This window comes from Cardiocondyla obscurior, linkage group LG02 (assembly GCF_019399895.1).
Source record: "Cardiocondyla obscurior isolate alpha-2009 linkage group LG02, Cobs3.1, whole genome shotgun sequence".
In the NCBI taxonomy this organism is placed as follows: Eukaryota; Metazoa; Arthropoda; class Insecta; order Hymenoptera; family Formicidae; genus Cardiocondyla; species Cardiocondyla obscurior.
Window position 1 is genome coordinate 4775204 of NC_091865.1, and position 21601 is coordinate 4796804.

General features: G+C 33.5%; 1 protein-coding gene and 1 pseudogene across 1 annotated transcript; both read right to left on the reverse strand.

Annotated features, from left to right (window-relative positions):
* Nucleotides 1-1771: 1771 nt before the first annotated feature.
* LOC139109684 (dynamin-1-like protein pseudogene) lies at nucleotides 1772-2406 on the reverse strand (annotated as a pseudogene).
* Nucleotides 2407-13008: 10602 nt separating this feature from the next.
* On the reverse strand, nucleotides 13009-13899 carry LOC139109690 (uncharacterized). The gene has a single exon (XM_070668957.1). It carries the CDS (start codon nucleotides 13897-13899, stop codon nucleotides 13009-13011), a length of 891 nt encoding a protein of 296 aa, XP_070525058.1.
* Nucleotides 13900-21601: the final 7702 nt, after the last annotated feature.

Below are 21601 nucleotides of genomic sequence, written 5' to 3' on the forward strand. Positions count from 1 at the left end.
ATATTATGATTGAACTTGATATACGTTCGAACTTACAATGCGTAACAGGACATTCATGTTTAATTAAAGAAATGCCAACTACACTCCAACTTGAACACGACAAAAACATAAGTTCAAAATACAAGTTTGTATAACGATATGCTTTTTGTTTTTCTACCAACACGTTCTTTAAAAATTATTGTATTTTTAATTGATTTCTTACATCTGCAGATTGGTCGGAATAATAGACTTTAACTCAGGACATTATATCGCATACTGCTTGCGTACCAATGGGATTTGGCAAATTTACGACGACTTAAATTCCGATATCCGGACGTGCAGCTCAAATGCTAGAATCAACCCTCATTTTGCTATTTATATACGTTGTTAGGTCTGTAAAAAAAATTAACTTTTTAAAACATGCAGTTTGTTTTTAAAATTTATTTTATTTTTAATTAATTTCTTACATTTACAGATTGGTCGGAGTCAGTGACTCAGAACATTATAGACTTTACCTCGACTCATGGATTTCAAGCCTCTACATACGTGTGAGCGGAGACTTCTCTCCGCCTGTATTCTGCTCGGTGCTTTGTGATCCGTTTCTGCTCAGAATCGGCTGTTGATGTTTGAAAGAAATATTTTTCTGAATACTGATGGCTATCAAAGAATTGATCTCGTTGATTTGTCACGTTCCTGACGAATCAATTGTAAGTTGGTGCTTTTGATTGTGTATGTAGCACAATCTAAAGAAAGAATTGATGCAGGATCTTATAGATTCGAATTAATATTCTGTGGGCGATAGAATATTGGAACAAATGTAACTTTTACAGTTTATTTAGTATTGTGTAATATAATGTATATTAATAGTAATGTAATACATAAGTATAATGTAATATATGTATCAATGCTTGCAAAATTAAAAAACATTTGTTATAAATTACTTATTATAAAGACGCTTTGTATGTGATCTTGCACGATTACGTAAATTTCAAAATACAGACTTGCTCAGCAATGAGCTCGACGCGTGACCCGAAATGATAGGGAACGATGGTGATCCAGACGCAAAGATTAAGATAGAAATTACATCCAGATAATAGAAAAAAAAGGCCCAATATATTTAAACAATTATACATAAACAGAAAAATAAACGCAACTTCGATTCTGAAGGCAAGGACAAAAAAAAATCAACAAGCGGAAATCTTCATGACCCGGCTTGTCCGTCGGAGATCTTGAGAGCGGACGGATGATCCACCCGATCGACGGAGATCTTGCCGCGAACGACGAAAATCTTGTAAGCGCGAGCCGGTGATCGCCGCGAGCGCGAATCCTTGCACTCCAGAGAGAGACAATTAATTGCGAGAATAAAACCGTAATAATTAACTCGGCGATAGGCGAATTTAACTACATGCGCTTGAAAGCGCGAGAAACAAAAAAAAAGAACTGAAAATCTTTAACGAGAGAGCGAGCCAACGAAAAGTACTCGATACGAACGGTTTCGGAATTCGAGAGAAACTGAAACATCTTTTGCGGTACGGAGCCCAGGTTTATCGGAACCCGGGCGACGAAAACAAAGCGAAGCCAGCAAAATATTCAGTTCAAACTGGATTAAACTGACTTCGATGGAAATCGAGACACGGTGAACAATAGGTGGTCCAAGGAGACCGACAAACCAAACAAATAGGCTACGATAGCGTCGAAATATCGCGAGGCTAAGACCACCGTTCCGGCAAATGAAAGATAACTTAAAAACGCGTATTTAAAATTTAATTATCGAATGAACACGCTTATTATATCATTTTTTACATACTTTTAGCATGTCCAATGTTTCTTTACGCCTAAATGCGATGTGGCCGCTCTTAATTAATAAGGTTTTAGCCTGATCTAATTTGTACAAGTGTATGACAAGTTTACTTTGTAGATTATCCTTCACGTAGTTGACCAAGAAATGCATAACTGCTTTTGGTACATTTTCTTGAATGAATGTCTGTACAATATAAAAGTATGATCTTATGAGTCTTTCTAGAAACAATAAAAAGTGGAAATTAAGATAATATAATTGTTTATTCAAATATTACGTTTATTTACTTACCAATAATATCACAATCTTGTTGCTCAAGATCACTAAGTTTTCGAGACGTCTGTATTGGTACAGCCAAAAGCAAATTAATCAGTTGTTTCTTTACGCCTAAGAGCGATGTGGCCGCTCTTAATTAATAAGGCTTCAGCATGATCTGATTTGTACAGGTGTATGACAAGTTTACTTTGTAGATTATTCTTCACGTAGTTAATTAAATGTTGCAATAAATTTTGACCTTATAAGAATTGAGTAATATTAAAAAAAAAATTAATTCTTGTTGTTACAGAATATTTGTTTAAAATTATGCCATGCAAAGCAGCTGTACCATGCGAGCAAGCCATCGAAGTCATCAAGAATTTAATATTCTACTTTGAAAATAATTTGCTACCTCCTTGATCGCACAAAGTATGGAAAGATATGTCTTCCGCATTAAATAATGAATGGAGTTTTCAAGCCTGCAAGCTAAATGTATACTACGATAGAAATTTAATTTTGAGTACCGTCAGGAAAGAAATGGCACAGTTGTTTCTTCAAAATACGAACAAATAATGAGTAATTCTAATTTGGAAGAAGAATATATCAGCGATATAAATTCTGATGACGATGCATTCTTTGAAATATCTATTGAATGAAATAACGAAAAACAAATAGATATATTTGATTTAGTTCTGATCGAGCAACAGTGGAACAAAATAAAACCTGATAATTTAGGCACAAACACAAATTTTTTAATAGTGAAACAAAAACTGAATCCAAGAATATGGACCAATGAAATATCTTTTTCGTTTTGGCAACAATTTAGATTGCTTTGCGCATACGTTTTTAAGAAACACAAAGTAATTTTTTCTTCAGATTGTACTACATACACAATCAAAATAATCGGCTCGTGTAAAAGCAAAATATGTGGAAATATTTTTTGTGGATATGCAAAAAAACAAGTCTATGCTGAAGGCCTGATAACGCAAATTAAAACTCGAGACACTTGCCATGAAGGCCATGAGTTGAGCAAACGTTCTTTGAACGGGCAAAAAAAAATAGTACAGAAGGAGCTAAAAACAGAAGGATATTCCGTATGGCGAAAACAATACGCAAAGGCAAATATGCAATTGGGAGAAATTAAACCTGCGTTTTTACCTAATGGTACAGTATGCCGACAAGCACGAGTAGAACGAATAAACACAGAATTAAATGTAAAAAAAGAAGATCGGCGAAAACTCATTAAAACAATGGAGAAAATGAAACTGAATCCAGAATATACTGGTTTTATACACAGTATTGGACAGTATTGGATCGTTATCATTTCACGTTATACATGGTACACCTGCTCAACTGCACGCATACAAAGAATATTGTCGATTAAATAGAAAATCTATTGTAAGTCTTGATGCAACAAGCAGCATCGTTAAAAAATTTGATGCAAATTATAATGGTCAGAAAGGTCACATCTTTTTGTATGCTATTGTGATAAACTTTGACGGTACAACAATAGCTGTGTATCAAATGCTCTCAGAAAAGCACAGTACAAAATTTATAGAACTGTGGCTTAGACAGTGGATGCGAGGAGGTGCTCTGAAGCCAAATTAAGCTGTATGCGATTATTCTCGTGCCTTTCTATGTGCAATTTCTTTAGCCATTAATAATCAGACAACGAGCAGATGGAAGTTCTATTGATATGTCCTCTGTAACTTTTGAACTTTTATACGCTGTTCATGCCTTCTAGCGCGGAGAAACCTTGTAACCCAACACTGGGAATATCGCTAACAAATTGTAAGAACTTTGCACGATGTGTTTGAAATCTAGTCAAAATCTAGTAAAGTATGCCAAAACCGTTAAATCTGTTAAAAGAAAGAGGAACAAAACATGAAAAAATCAAACTTCTTCAAATAAAATAAAAGAAAATAAGCAGAATTTGTAAGATAATTTTTTTTAATTTACCTGTAAAGAGGTAGCAGTTTGTTTATGATAGTCTGTGTTTTCTTTAAGGTAATCAGTATTTATATTGGACACGCCGTTAATTAATTGTTCTTGTTCATTGAATACAGAGATCAGTCTTCTACGTATAATATCACATAAGCCTTCCAAAAATGCATTTGATCTGTAAAAATCGATTTAAAACACAAAGATAAGAATGTATTTAAATAATGGTTAGATTAATGTAAATTATATGTTAGATCACAGTAAATTGTAGTAAATTCGTTAGATAATTTTTATTTTACTTACTGTTAAGGAATTACTTCATATAACTGCATTTGACATACTAGCCCAATATATATAAGTTTGGTATTTTTCATAGCAACTACATAACGTCCATTTGATATTAAATTCTGCAAGTTATTGACGGCAAAAGTTCGCACAATTTCTGAGTGTACGTAATCATTATTGACACATTTGTAAATCGCTGTGTGACGTCTACTATTAGGACATGTATCAATATATATTAACAAAGATCTAGCAAGCTTATGTAGATCCAAATTCTTCTCGCTGCATTCGCGAAGCGTCTTGAGTGAACTTGTACGTAGTTTATAATAGGTCTCGTTTATTTGCATATCTAGCGGGTTGAAACTCTAATTAAACAATGCAGTTTTAGCCTAACATCGTTTTACTTTGTCAGAATTAATTCTGCTTTTACTGACATGCGTATTTAAAAAAATGTATATAATTCTTTTCAAATAATTACCAAGTACGAGCACGTGAAAGTCTTATTGATCTGTCCTCTGTAACTTTTGAACTTTTATACGCCGTTCATGCCTTCTAGCGCGGAGAGATCTTGTAACCCAACACTGGGAATACCGCTAACAAATTGTAAGAACTTTGCACGATGTGCTTGATCAAAATCTAGTAAGGCATGCCAGAACCGGTAAATCTAAAACCGTTAAGAGAAAGAGAAACAAAACATGTAATAATCAAACTCCTTCAAATAAAATAAAAGAAAATAAGCAGAAATTGTAAGATAATTTTATTAAATTTACCTGTAAAGATGTAGCAGTATACTGATTGACGCTTAAAGCTCGTACAACTTTTTAGTAAGTGTAACTCGGCGAGTTACGTACTCGCCGAGCCGCATGTTCGCCGAGTTACACCTACTACAAAAATGGAAAGAGAACGTGACGTGGCATTTTCTACATCTTAATTCATTGAATATAACATTGTTTCGCAAAGACAGTTCGCGCGCGTGGTGACAGAAGAAAAAAAAACGTAAATTTTAAAACAAACAATTTTAATGATTAATATTATATTTACGCTATATACAGTTAATACGGCAAGTTGCCAACACGGCAAATTTTCTTGCTCCGCACGTCGCGACTTCGCAATTCGCTCGCACGATACCGTTATACTTTCGAAATCAATTATGCGCTCGCTTCGGTGACTTTTCGCTAAGTGAGGTTCCCGGGCGTCCCTTCCACGAAAACGCTCGCGAATTCGCGGCAATGCCAAAAAAGGCAATAATGATTGCTTGGCCTTGGCATTGGCTAATTATTCGCGCGATCGCGATCCACACAATGCCGCTGGATCACAACACGGCACTCCGCTTGACAAAGTCATGGCACGCGCCCGGGGCCTGACAGCGGATCGCGATCAGCTGCTCGGATCCAAAAATAACGAGAAACAGCCGGCCCGCCGAGTTCTCTTTTTTGCGATACCGTATGTAATGGATGGATATCCGACAAACATAGAGAGGAAACTCACAATCAGTTAAGGCTGGTATTCATAAATAACGACCTAAAATTCGCACGTGCTTCTTATTATATTTTTGCTGTTTTTTAGAAAACTATGATCTAACAAACGATTTTCTTTGCATATTCGGGAATAACAAACGATTGCGCATCGATTAAGCGTAAGTAGAAGTAAAAATTTTACTTGGGGTGCTAACTTTATACTCAAATTTATTTTTTAATTTCTGTAAAAAATATTATCTAACAAACGTTTTTTTTTATCTAACATTCAATAACAAACGACTAACAATCGATTTGCAATAACGAAAATTAAAAATTCCGAAATGAGAGTGCTAACTTTATTGAGGTCTGTAAGGGCTAGGTCGCTGGGCTATTAGGTTCAGTTGGCCGCCTGCAAGTTTGAACCAAAAATTTGGCAACACTGCTTAGTTCACGTAAGTGAACGCACGAGGGCAGCACGAGTCCATCTTTGAATTGTAACGTCTGCTAGCCGAGCGGAACTCTCGGGTCGGAGAGTCGGCATAGTGGCGCGGTCGAGGTAGGATCGGAGACCAGGCCCAATAAAGTAACTAAAAAGTATTTTACTTAGTAAGTTTATTGCTACCCCTTCGCCGCCGGCTACAATATTTTGTAACAACCCTTGTTCTTCCAACCTACGTCGGTCTGGCGGGTGGCCGGCGCCGCCCGTTGTGTAGTGCGAGTCCGGTAAGGAGCGGAAAAAAAGGCGCGTACGAATGGCGAAATGACTAACGCGCGTGTTACTTATAATTCTGAATTATTAATATGCTATGTACAAAAATAACGTGACGCAAACACAACGCTGAAGTAGATGTGTATAGGCCGGTTCTAGACCACTATGTATTAGTGTGTCCGTATGACCTATGGCAAGGGGTAATGACGTCACGCGGGGAGGGATGTTTTTCCAGGAATCGTCCTTTTGTCGGCGATTCTCGGAACTAAATGTTTATAAAATTAACAACATTAAAATTATTAAACTTGATACCTTTAATTTAATATTTAATATAATAAGCACTTTGTCGCGCAGCACTATACTTGCATCTCGAGCTGCATTGTATTTCGCGAGTTTTAAACAATGGCACGAGCCATAATCGCGGCGGCGGCGGCAGATCGCGAAGTATCGCACGCCAATCGTTCCTTCTCGCTCGCTTCGCACTATCGATCGTTCCCACTCGCTCGCACTCGGTAGTCGCTATTTCACGATGCGTACCGTGTTCTTGCTAAAAATTTAATTTTTTATAATAATATTCATGTTGATTCACTGCGACGGATCACACTTTGACCAAGTATCGCCTCTCGATTATCCTATCGCTCCTCCGTTATCTCTAAATTCCTAAAGTGCAACTCTTATTCGCTCATGTTCACACGTTCGTCGTCATCGACTACAACTCGTATATCCTTGCGTGTTAGATCGCGCGCTGCGTCTCGCTTTGAAATATAATAATAATAAAAATTTAGACTGAAGGGATACACAACTGTCAGCGCAAGGTTTATTGTTAGATCTAGCCCCTTCACCTGTTTGAACTTTATGATAAGAAATTTTTTTTTAAGAGGTTGCGAGGGAGTACTGTACCGAGAAGTCAGTAAGAGTTCTGTATTCAAACAATTAACTATATAGTGACAGTGAGAAGAAGAAGAAGAAAAAGAAGAAGAAGATAAAGAAGAAAAAGAGAAAGAGAAAGAGGAAGAGGAAGAGAAAGAGGAAGAGGAAGAGGAAGAGGTAGAGGTAGAGGTAGAGGTAGAGAAAGAGGAAGAGGAAGAGGAAGAGGAAGAGGAAGAAGAAGAAGAAGAAGAAGAAGAAGAAGAAGAAGAAGAAGAAGAAGAAGATCGTTTTTTTAAATAGGAAAAAATATAAGTTTTGAAGGCATATACGATGATGACGATAACATACCTGCTCTTGTGGACGATGAGGATGAACACAGAGGTATTCTGGCGGGGGTAGAAGTGGAGTCGGAAGAAAGAGAATTTGTAACGGAGACGGAAACGCATCGTTTATTTGACACGATATTCCGTGAAATTGGTAATGATATTATAGTAATCAATGTCGCGAATAAAGTTGTAAATCAAAGTATCTATTGCCGCGTCAGACGTTACTATACAGACGAAATGTAATTTTATTGTACACGATGTTTCATTGAGAAACAGCCAATAATCGTGCAAGAAGAATATAAAATAGTGAGATGCCACCGCACCGCGACGTACGAGAATCTCGAGTCTGAAAGCATTATCACATGCGATAAATGTAAAGTTTCACTGTCAACTGTCATGATTAAAGAGCTGTGCGATTTATGTAATCCGTAATGTCATCGACGCCTTCATCGATACATTTGTATCATCACTTATGTCATATTGATCGTTCATGTTGTTTTATTAACTGAGTAGGTGTGTAAGCGCCGGTTCTGGAACACTCTGTGTTTGTGTGTCCTAGGGCGAGGGGTAATGACGTCACGGGGAAAGGGGTGTCTTTCCATGAATCGCAACTGTGTCGGTGTACGCGAGTACGCCTGGATGTGCTTTGTGCGATCAAGAAACAACAAGAAATTCCTTGGTCGCCCAACACATATAATTCACGCGGCTAGCGCGTGTACATTTTCGGTCGGTTCGCGTCCCGTTAGCCCGTCGCGAGTCAGTCGCATTCGAGCTCTCTCACGAAACATTCTAACAGTGAGCCTCGTTGCTTTTAGTATTGTGCGACTCCGACTCCGTCGAGCTCGTTTCTATCAGTTTTCTTTTGTTTTACGTATCGGAACGGATCGCGTTCGCGATTGCCGAGCCGCCTCGCGTTTACCGTTACGTCAAGATCTCCGTTTCGCGGAGGTTTCATGCTTAGAAATCTCTCAAGATTTCCGTCGGGTCGATCCGCGGCGCATTATCGGCTAAATCAAGATATCCGAGCGTGGTAATCACTTTTGCCGTTCCGAATCAACTTGTAAATAAACAAATAATTAAATAGTGTTTTTCTTTGATTGGTTTTAGAAAAAAACTGTATTATATTTTTTTTTCATTTCTGCCGCGGACTGTCTCCTACATCACGCGACACCCTCGTCAGGGTGGTCCTGGCATTCAGGCGACGCGAGCGGGATCGCGCGCCGCGTATCGTCGCGCACAGTCGGTGATTCTCGTAACTGAGTGTTTATAAAAACTAGAACAAACCAGACACGCGCTGCGCGCGCGCAATTTTTTGTTTTATTTTTTCGTTTTATATTTCTATTATTAAAATTCATTACACACATAAAAAATGATAAACTCTCATAAACATTGAATAGTCTAAAAATGAAGCTTTCGTTTAACTTAATTCATATTGGCATGAACATATTAATTACGCGTTTCGTATATTATAAATGTGTCTTATTAATTATAACGTCGAAAATAATAGAGAAAGAAAACTTAATATCTCTTAAAAAAAAAAAACAGATAATTTATGATTATGTACAACGATGAAAAACGTTTTATTTTGCATATAGAACAATTCATATACACGTATACGGTTTTTCTTTAGATCTTTTTTTTGTATATATCTATTTTAATAAAGTGCAAAGCAGATTTTTCAGTTGAACGAAACCAAAGATTTTTCTCGAGAATCTCGAGTCGTGATAATTAACGTGATAAATTAATTATGCGTTTTTAAAGAATTATGTATAGAAAGCGATCGGTTGGACCGTTTTTGAGATTCGAAAATTTCAATATCTCTGAATAAGAAACTTCGCAAAATAATTAAAATATTGGTTGCTGTGCGCAGATAAAAGGCTGCTGTGCGCCGATAAAAGGCTGCTGTGCGCCTGACACCGATATTTATAAAAACGTATGATGTGAAATGTAACAGTAACGGAGAGACGAAAAGTATTAATTTGGTGCGTCTCACGAGAATGGACGTTGGATGGGGCCCATTTTATTTTATATAAATCAAACATTTTCCCGAAAAGTATCAATACCTTAATATACAAGCTTTTAAAGAACCATGTTTAGAAAGCAATTGGTTGGACTGTTATTATAATCTGAGAATTTCAATAGCTAAGAATAAGTAACAGAGCAATAACATGGTCAGGTTTCACTGCATGTACATGTAACACAAAATACTAACGTGTTTCTTGATTAAAGATATTATGCTCCCAAATTACTCTTCTCAAAATAAAACATAGAATGTGCATTTTAATGTTGTTATAACTACAAAATAAATAAAATCTCTCCAAAATGACCTTTTTAAAAAAAAGGTAGAAAAAAGCGCCAAGTATAGGCTTGCGAGAAGCATCCTCGAAAAAGTACAAAAATGAAATACTTTTTATAAAATAATGAGATTAAATAATTGCGCTAAGAACCTGAACGAGCTAGAAAATTATATTTAAGCAAAATCAAGACTTCCTCAAAAAAGACTCCTCCAAAACCAAGACTCTCTTAAAAAAAGATTTCTCCAAAAAACCAAGACTCCCCAAAAAAAGAATATAAAATGTGTATTTTAATATCAAATACTCTTTATTAAAACTAATGAGATCAAATAATTGCGCCAAAAACCTAAAGAAACTAGAAAATTATATTTAAGCAAAACCAAGACTTTTCCAAAAAAAGACTCCCTCAAAAAAATTCTCCTAAAAAATGACTTCCTCATAAAAAGACTCCTCAAAATCAAAAGTTTCTTCAAAACCTCAAGTCTCCTCCAAAAAAGACCCCCAAATTTATACTCGCTCAAAATAGAACATAGTGTGTACTTTAATATCAAATACTCTTTATAAAACTAATGAGATCAAATAATTGTGCCAAGAACCTGAAGAAAATAGAAAATTATATTTGAGCAAAACCAAGACTCCCCCAAAATTATACTCCCTAAAAATAGAACATAAAATGTATACTTTAATATTAAATACTCTTTATAAAATTAATGAGATCAAACAATTGCGCCAAGATCTTGGAAGAGCTAGAATTTTAAACATTACAAACTTATGTGGAACCGTACAAACGTAGACCTAGGTTCGCCCCGATAATAAAACGTTAACATTACAAACCCATGTGGAACCGTACAAACGTAGATCTAGGTTCGCCCCGATGATAAAACGTAATTAACATTATAAACCCATGTGGAACCGTACAAACGTAGACCTAGGTTCGCCCCGATATGATATAACATGGTAATATAAAGAAAAAAAAAAAACTTGGCGTTGCGAAACCAAATCTTTAAAATCTCAAATTATAATTTTGCTTTTTACGATGTGCTATGCATCAGATTTTTGTAACCACACCGGATGTATATTAAGAAGAATATATTTAAAATACATTCGACAGTCCGCAGTCTGTAAAAGTGGGACGGCAAAAAATTTGTTGCATTGCCCATTTTCAATATTTTTGTTAATATTATATCCCTCATCTTCTTTCCATCTTCCTTTTTAAAGACGGAAAAAATTTGTTGCATTACTCAGTTTCAATGTTTTTTATTAGAATTATTATTTTTTATTTTTTTTTAATTTTTTTATTCAATATTTTTTCTTTACTTTTTCGATTTTAAAGATTTGGTTTCGCAACGCCAAGTTTTTTTTTATATTACCATGTTATATCATATCGGGGCGAACCTAGGTCTACGTTTGTACGGTTCCACATGGGTATATAATGTTAATTACGTTTTATCATCGGGGCGAACCTAGATCTACGTTTGTACGGTTCCACATGGGTTTGTAATGTTAACGTTTTATTATCGGGGCGAACCTAGGTCTACGTTTGTACGGTTCCACATAAGTTTGTAATGTTTAAAATTCTAGCTCTTCCAAGATCTTGGCGCAATTGTTTGATCTCATTAATTTTATAAAGAGTATTTAATATTAAAGTATACATTTTATGTTCTATTTTTAGGAGTATAATTTTGGGGAGTCTTGGTTTTGCTCAAATATAATTTTCTATTTTCTTCAGGTTCTTGGCACAATTATTTGATCTCATTAGTTTTATAAAGAGTATTTGATATTAAAGTACACACTATGTTCTATTTTGAGCGAGTATAAATTTGGGGGTCTTTTTTGGAGGAGACTTGAGGTTTTGAAGAAACTTTTGATTTTGAGGAGTCTTTTTATGAGGAAGTCATTTTTTAGGAGAATTTTTTTTGAGGGAGTCTTTTTTTGGAAAAGTCTTGGTTTTGCTTAAATATAATTTTCTAGTTTCTTTAGGTTTTTGGCGCAATTATTTGATCTCATTAGTTTTAATAAAGAGTATTTGATATTAAAATACACATTTTATATTCTTTTTTGGGGAGTCTTGGTTTTTGGAGAAATCTTTTTTAAGAGAGTCTTGGTTTTGGAGGAGTCTTTTGAGGAAGTCTTGATTTTGCTTAAATATAATTTTCTAGCTCGTTCAGGTTCTTAGCGCAATTATTTAATCTCATTATTTTATAAAAAGTATTTCATTTTTGTACTTTTTCGAGGATGCTTCTCGCAAGCCTATACTTGGCGCTTTTTCTACCTTTTTTAAAAGGTCATTTTGGAGAGATTTTATTTATTTTGTAGTTATAACAACATTAAAATGCACATTCTATGTTTTATTTTGAGAAGAGTAATTTGGGAGCATAATATCTTTAATCAAGAAACACGTTAGTATTTTGTGTTACATGTACATGCAGTGAAACCTGACCATGTTATTGCTCTGTTACTTATTCTTAGCTATTGAAATTCTCAGATTATAATAACAGTCCAACCAATTGCTTTCTAAACATGGTTCTTTAAAAGCTTGTATATTAAGGTATTGATACTTTTCGGGAAAATGTTTGATTTATATAAAATAAAATGGGCCCCATCCAACGTCCATTCTCGTGAGACGCACCAAATTAATACTTTTCGTCTCTCCGTTACTGTTACATTTCACATCATACGTTTTTATAAATATCGGTGTCAGGCGCACAGCAGCCTTTTATCGGCGCACAGCAGCCTTTTATCTGCGCACAGCAACCAATATTTTAATTATTTTGCGAAGTTTCTTATTCAGAGATATTGAAATTTTCGAATCTCAAAAACGGTCCAACCGATCGCTTTCTATACATAATTCTTTAAAAACGCATAATTAATTTATCACGTTAATTATCACGACTCGAGATTCTCGAGAAAAATCTTTGGTTTCGTTCAACTGAAAAATCTGCTTTGCACTTTATTAAAAACCATATCAATTTTAACTCATATCAATATTTTTTAGCAAATTTTTTATAAATATTTAAACTACATATCAAATTTAATTTTATTTTTTTAATTATTAATGATTACTTATTGGTCTATGCATGCATTTCTTTTAATATATTTATTTTCTATCTATTTTTGTAAAAAAGTATATAAAGATTTTTAGCACCTCTGGACCATTGTCTTTTCTAATTTCCGTATCATCAATTTCGATCCAATTATTAGATGACCCTTCTCTACAAATATTTGTATAATGTCCTTTATCAATACTTAGACCATTATGAAATATAGCATTTATAACTTTATATGATTGTCCAGCTACTAATACTTTAGTCGTTGGAATCGAAGATATATTAAAATTACGTTTTGCTTTTATTACTTTATCTTCTTCTGACAAAAATAATACAAAATAAATAATAATTATATCTTTCGTCAACGTTAATTCATTTTTATACAATATATTATTTCCTGTACAATTTTCACAGAACCCGTTATCTGATTGATGCCAATGTGAAAATAAAACATCTAATAATTCTTTCAAATTATAGTTCTTTTTCTTCAATTTGTTAATAGGTATTGAGATAAATAAATTATTGAAACAAATTGTTTTTGTAATATGACAAGTAACACACCGAGTTGTAGAAGTTACTTCTTGTTGTACTAAATCCCTTACAAAGTCGTACTTTGTACACAAAATTGTTAGAAATTTGAGTGCATCTAGTTTTACGTTCATTGAAAACGATTCTCCTAAATCTTGTTGAACATCATATGTATTTAAATTATTCATTCCATATTCATAACGATGCATTAGCATACGTAAAATATTTGATTTATCACAATTAAACAATTGCTTTCTAATGGCACTTAGATGCAATAGACTTTGTACAACCGTATTAGCGTAACATGAGACATTATCTGTATTTTTAAAACCACGTAAAACCCAAGTGGTATTTATTTGTAACGTTTGAATTTGCTGATTATTCTCTTGAACAGCTTCGACTAGTTTCGACATTACCCATGGTATATCTTTTACTTTGGGATGACGTTCTTTTTGAATAAAAATAATTCTGCTTCTGATTTGTACTTATATCTTAGTCGATTATACTCATTAATAGCATTTACGTCAGCTGTCACTGCGGAAGGATCAAAGTTTATCAAATGCAATCCTTCCAAAGATGTTACTCTAGATAAAGCAACGTAAGTTTGACCACAATTAAATATAGAATTTCCTATGTCAATAACAGCACTCTGTAAACTCAATCCTTGACTTTTATGAATAGTTATTCCATAACTCAGACACAGTGGAAATTGTTTTCTTACAACAAATGCTTTATCCACCACTTTAAATTTAACGTTTACTCTTTCTATCAAATATTCTAATCCTGAAGATAAAAGTAGTTTGATTTTTTCCACACAATCGGTAGATATATCTCGTACAACTGAAACTACTGTAGCTATTGTACCGTTCACCAGACCCAAAGTAGCATCGATATTACGTCTTATCATAACTTTTGCTCCAATTTTAATTACAATTTCTTTTGAAAGTCCAGCAGTTTTAGAATTATCATCGTCATTATTCGATAAGACTTTTAATACTTTTTTTTTTCAAATATGAAGTACAGTCAATTGTATCTTCAGCAATTAGTAATATTTCTTTCGAATCAATGCGATTTAACATAGCTGTATTAAGAGCGTCACACATATGACGTGTAGCCAATAAACAAACAACGTCCGATGAACAATTATTAATAAAATCACATAGTTCTTTTAATCTGGATTCCAAAGAATTACCTTTGAAAGATATTTTTCTATTTTCAAGGACGACACGATCATACGTTGTCAATGAACCAATACGAATTCTTGATAACAATTGCCTATAAGTATCGTCTTCTTGCTGACGCATATTAATCGTCAATTCATCGTAATGAAATAACGTAGACCACAAATTAATAGCAGTTAAAGAACCAATGCATTTGTTAATTTTATCATTTGATAATTGCGCAAAAACACAATCTTCTCGTACAGGAGGCAATTGAAGTAAATCGCCAAATAAAAGAATGTGTTTTTTACCGAACCAACCATCTTCAACGTCATTTGTATCAAATATTTCCGTCAATCGAAAATGTATATACATTAATATCAAATTTGATATCATTGACACTTCATCTATTACAAAAAGAACAACATCTTTGAGTTCAGTTCGTATAACTTTTAATACATGATTAGACAATGGTTTATACTTTGTAGTTTGACCATGTTCAACGGGTAATTGAAGTAATCTGTGAACAGTCAAACCATCAATGTTAAACGCTGCTATACCAGTAGGTGCTGCTAAAGCGGTTTCTTTGTTGAGATTCTGTTTAATCCAACATTTAATTGTTTTAATTAAGAAACTTTTTCCAGTTCCACCTTCTCCACTAACATATAAACGTAATATCGAATCTTTTGACCTTACCGTATCACTGACTCTATCAAATACTCTTAGTTGATCCGCATTTAATTTTGCTATCATTTCAGGAACATCAATATTCTTATCTATTTTCTCACCAAGATCTCTAAAATCTTGCATTGCTTCACCAGCTTCTATATTTTGAATACCGATCGGATTATCAGGATCATCCTGAGACACATTCTTTTGTTGTAATTCTTCATCAATTTGCTGAACCAACTGTTTTGCATTTTCAAATGCTTTTTGCAATTCTTGTACTTTTTCGTGATATTGCAATGCTTCTGTAATATGTAATTTTGCTTTCTCAAATGCTTCTGCATAAGTGTCACAATTATCTTTAAGATCGTCTAAATTTCGCCATGGTTTAAACATAAGCAGTAAAGAAAAGAAGTAATCTTCGGGCTGTGTTTCAACATTGTATTTATAGTGATTAATAAGACATGCACATCGTCGTCGTTTAAGAAAATGTTTACTATCTATTTTATAATATTCAAGTATATTATTCTTTGGCTCGATTGTCGTGATATCATACCATTGGGCGAACTCGTAAAGAGACACAGATTCCATTTTTCACTCCATGTGGATAATAATCATCTACTAAAGCCGGACAAAATAAATCTGTGGATTCATCATCTAGAGCTTCAATCTCTTTACGACTTTTTAATTTTTTTGTCGTATACGATTAACGGTCAACCATTTAATAGTTGTATTACGATCGGTTCCATATAAAGGAATGCTTAATAATGTATCTGCAGCTTCAAGAGCTCCACATTCCCTATTAGTTAAGGATCGTAAACCATAATTCCAAAGAACACTGCCAATGATTTATTCTAATTATTTTTAAAATTCTCAAGATCGAAGTCAGACAACTCACTTTTCCCGCTTTATTTACATATTTAGTAACATACCATGTAACAATGTCGACTTTTCACCAATAAATTGTATATCCATATTTCCTTTCTATGCAGTAAGAAGCACGGGATTATAATCATTAATATCAACTTCATCTTCTGTTCTTGGAAGATCATACAATCTACTTTTATGTTTCAATTGCTTTCTACCTGCTATTGCAGTTGCTACATCTCTCATATACAATGTTTCAGTAACAGGTCGTGGAAATCCAAAACGACACCTACGAATAACTTTTCGTCCTACTTTTTTTGATCGTAGACAATAATCATTATGTCTGTGTCGTTGATGTTTATCAACACGACCGTACAATAATGGTGCAATATTTTTATCTGGCTTTTTGCAGCTAATGTATTGCGAAATAAATTTTAAAACTTTTTCTACAGAAGATTCTCCAAAAATTGGTGAATTTTTTATCCAAATTAATAAGTAAAAATGTTGTATGCCTCTACTTTGATATTCTCGTCGCCAAAAATAGTGCGTTACTTCTCCGATCGGAAAATCTTTCGAACAAATAAAATCTATCATCGCTCGAAATATATTATTAAGAAATCTCGACGTTGATACAGGATCTTTAGCAACAAGTACACTAGTACTCAACGAAGAATCTTGCCATCCATTAACTTCACGAATATATTCACCTAAATCGTCCCATAACCATTCACTAGGACTTAACGTTAAGAACCATGTTGCAGGTCCGTAATGTCGAGCCATACAATCTAAATCGCTTCTTGGTCGACGCCAATATTGCTCTGTATTTCGAAGTACGGAAAATATAGTATTTAAATTGGACTCCAACAGTTCTTTCGACATAGCTTCTAAATATTCCGCAGCCGTATAACGGCTTCGTGGATCAATTATATTCATTTTATGATAAATTCCACGACTTAACTGACGAATATTTGCTCTATTTAACAAATAAAATAAGTATTGTTGATTCAGTCTAAATTGTGGATGCTTAGACATCAAACGACATTTAATAAATTCATGTTCTTCAAGTTTGTTTGGTCTTTTTTCATCATATTGTCCATTTTTACCGAATGGATATAAATCTGGAAAACACATCAAATCCAAATTCTTTTCACGATTATCCAAAGGTACATCTTGAATTTTTAACATTTGATACAAAGCAGTTGCAGTTTTATTTTCTTTTTTTTCATATAATGGATATATAGTATATTGCTCGTAGTAACTCTCATTGTCATCTTTTTGAGTCAACATAGCCTTGCGCTGATGTAATGGAACTTCATCATCTGTCATCTTTTGCGTTTGCAAATTTGAATTATTTAAAACATTTTCTTCATTAAATGGAGCTTCTGCATCATTTTTGTTTCTTGTGCATGAAATTCATTATTAAGATTTCCTAAATTTAATTGAACATGTGTTATGGGGAGTACGATGCCAGAATATAAAAAGTTATGAACTCTCAACTATTTTATAGATTGATATATTTTTTTTAAATCCACTAAATCTTCCCAAATAATTTTTGATTTAGTTGGAATATTTCTAACTAAGATACATAATTCATGATTTAAATTTATTGGATCAATTTTTGAACATAATTTATTAAAAGTTTCTTCTAAAGGAATTGGCAAATAAAAAGTTGAACCTTTAACTTTTTGTATTTTTTGTCTTTCTGGAATTACCTTATGAAAAACTGTTCCCATTTTAACCACAGTCTGAAAAGCTTTAGCTCTTTGTATAAGTATTTTCTCAAATTCGTTAAGAGAAGATATACACTCCGGTACATCATTTGCGAGTAAATTATTTAGAATGCAATAAGCAGGCAACAGGCCGTTACGAAATTTCTTATCACAATAATGACATATGTATTCAAGATTAATTTTTTGTTGATCTACGTATGCCATTAAATCGTTCCAAATTGGATTATTTTTACGTGTTTGAACTTTATTATTAACTTTAGAAACATTTTTCTTGTAACATAGTCTTTCACACGATATACAAATATATCGTGGTGTATCAAGAGAACGTTTCTTCAAAACTTTAAACGCATTTTGATATTTAGAAATAATATCATCATCGCTCATAATTGTATTATTTTGCTGATACTTGTACATATCTGCTTTTTCTTGTGCTGAACGTACAATTTTCTGTAGTTTATCAACTTCACCACAAGTTAAGGCTTCGTCCAACTGTAACATTTTTTTATAAGAGCTATAAAGTTCGTAAACCAAACGCCTAATATATCTTACTTTTGGGAAATGACATGATAATAATTGTACTGGGATAAACATAGCTTTACAAAGGTTTAAATTAATGTAACAGCTATGTGCTTGACCCTTCTTAGCATTTTTTAAATTTTTATCAAAAATTGTTACAGTGCAATCGTGAATTCTTTGCATTAGTTCCGGAATTTTCCTCAAAGTACACTTATTTATAGCTTCTAACAATTTTTGATATCGTTCGATCAGAAGCGGATCGTTAACTTTACATAAAGTACTACATAACCACGATTTTTTTGCTCGAGATTCTATCAAAGGTAACGTATTAACAATTTGTCCTCTCGTATTTAACATTAAAGGTTCTGTTACATCAACTTTTGATGAATTAATATTATAATACGTCGAATCAACGAAATAATTTTCGGACAAAGCTGTATGTCTAGATATACCACAAAATGCACTTATTTTGTCATTAATTGTATTACATTCAGCAGCAACAGACAAACATGTTTCAGATCTATTTTTAAGCTTAGCTAACATTTTATACATATTACAAATATAACCGTCTCTAATATTAAAACACCACCGTATAATTTGTTCTGCTTTTAATCGTTTTTCAATATAAAATTTACTACTCTCTGTAATATTTTGTTTATGTAAAATATGTTTCACATATGTCTCAAAAGAATTACGTATTTTTAAAGAATTTGTAGACCTCATTTTTGCATATTTTTTTATAATCTTTTTGACAGTATTATTATTTTTCATTACAACTATCGACTCAGATATCTTTTTTTGATAATATCGCTTATTGCAAAGCCACTTACAATCAGAGGGTAACGTTTTTTGTATTTTTCGCTCACACTCTGAACTGAAAGAACGTTTTCGTTTTTGTACACGTTCTTTCTCTGTATTTTTTTCGTAGTGATGTTTTTCTTTTATGAAATAATTTTCTTTTTTACGTTTATAATATTCCTTTTGCTTAGCAAGTATATTTTTTTTATTACGTTTATATCGATCCCTCTGTTTCGCACACTTATTTTTTTTATTACGTTCATATCGATCCCTCTGTTTCGCACACTTATTTATCTTATTATGTTCATATCGATCCCTCTGTTTCGCACACTTATTTTCCTTATCACTGTCATAGTGTTTTCTCTGTATAGCACGATTATATTCCACATTTTGTTGATAATCATATTTCTTTTTAACACAAATAAATTCTCTATTTTCTTGATAATAAGAACGCTTTTTAGCACATCTCTCTAAATTTTTTGAACAATTGGTCACTTGATTATTATCATGTTCATTGCTATCTTGATGAGATCGTTCAGTTTTATCATTATAATTTACTTCACAATTATTACTTTCTGAAAGTATATTTCTATTTTTTTCATTCGATTTCTGTAATCGCTTCTTTTCATTTTGACGGTTTATCCGTTTACGAAATGCTTCAGCTTCTTTTGCTCTTACTATCGTTAATGGTAACACTTTTTGTGGTACACCACATAGTAAATCTTGTGGAAAATGCTCCATCACATTAGACTCTAAAATTTTTATTAAATGCGAACGCATTTTACTCCAATCATACTTTACTTTCTCGGGTTTTATATTAAATAATAAGGACACGGCAAAAGCTATGGCAAAAACGCCGCAATCGTTATTGTTTGGTTGTTTTTGAACAGAAGGAAATATAATAGAATCCTTTTTCTTTAAATCATATGTTGGAAACAATCTTGTCAACATTATCAAATAATTTTCATCTAAATTATTTGAATATAACGAATCATAAATAAATATACGTTTTGTATCATAATAACTACATACCCAATGATTTAAACCATATAATATTTGTATATGTTTTTTGTTCGGCGGAACTGGATGTATTGTCTCTGGTAATTGCACCCGCCATGTTGAAATAGGTTTATAATCTGAATAATTTTCTAATAAATTGTTAAAATGATCCATGTGGATATCACTCAACCAGTTTCCTCGAACAATCTCATCTTTCTCTTTTTGCTTTAAATTAACTTTTTGTAATTTTGAAATCATGTTATCTAAATTATTAATTTCTATTTATTATTAATTTTTACCTGGCACTGAAACAGCCAGTCTATTTTTTAGCGCTGGAGCAGCCTATTTTTTGGCGCTGGAGCAGCTTATGTTTTTTAGCGCTAAAGCAGCCTGTTTTTTGGCGCTCGAGCAGCTGATGTTTTTTAGCGCTAGAGCAGCCTGAATTTTTGGCGCTTGTACAACTTAAGCTTTTTAGCGTTGAAGCGGCCTATTTTTTGGCGCTCAAGCAGCTTTTTTTTAGCGCTGGAGTAGCCTTCTTTTTTAGCGCTGAAGCAGCTTTTTTTAGCACTGGAGCAGCCTATTTTTTGGCGCTTGAACAACTTTCTTTTTAGCGCTGAAGCAGCCCGTTTTTTGGCGTTCGAGCAGCTTAATGATTTTTCAGCGCTAAAACAGCTTGTTTTTTGGCGCTCGAGCAGCTTGTTTTTGACTAATGCACAAGAGTCTATATTTGGAACACAAGCGCCTATATATAAAAAAAAAAAGTGAATAAAAAAAAAAGAAAGAAAAGTGAAGAAGAAGAGAACGAAAAAAGAAGACAAGAGAGACAGAAATAGAAAGAGAAAGAAAGAGAGAGAAAGAGAAACGGAGAAGAAAAATTAAAGAAATTTTCCTGCAAGTACGAACCTGTAACAAATAATTTAGTTAGATAGCCAGAGAATTTTCGAGCACGTTCATTGGTTGAAATTTTTCAATTTTTATTTCTCAGCCAATCAACGCGCGCAAAATGAGTATTGTTCTTTAACAAGCAGAAAAAAGCTTAAAGACGCGAGACAACGTTAAAAATTGCAAAAAAAATAGAAAAATCGGAATCGCGAAAATTTACATGAAAACGCAAGAATTAGCAAAAGTCAATAAAAAGATTCTAGAAGAAAACAGCGAGAATACGCGATAGAGACGCGATAGAATTTCACAAATACCCAAAGAGAACCTTCAAGCGCAATCATTGTTTAAAATTTTTCAATTTCTGTTTCTCAACCAATCAACGTGCGCGAAATGTGTATTGCTCTTAATTAAGCAGGAAAAAGCTTAAAGACTCGAGACAACGCTAAAAATTGCCAAAGAAAGCGAAAAAGGTACAAAATACCGAAAATTTACATATT

Excerpts from the sequence above, each read along its gene's own strand:
- LOC139109690 (XM_070668957.1), bottom strand. The coding sequence starts at position 13,899 with ATGTCGAAACTAGTCGAAGCTGTTCAAGAGAATAATCAGCAAATTCAA.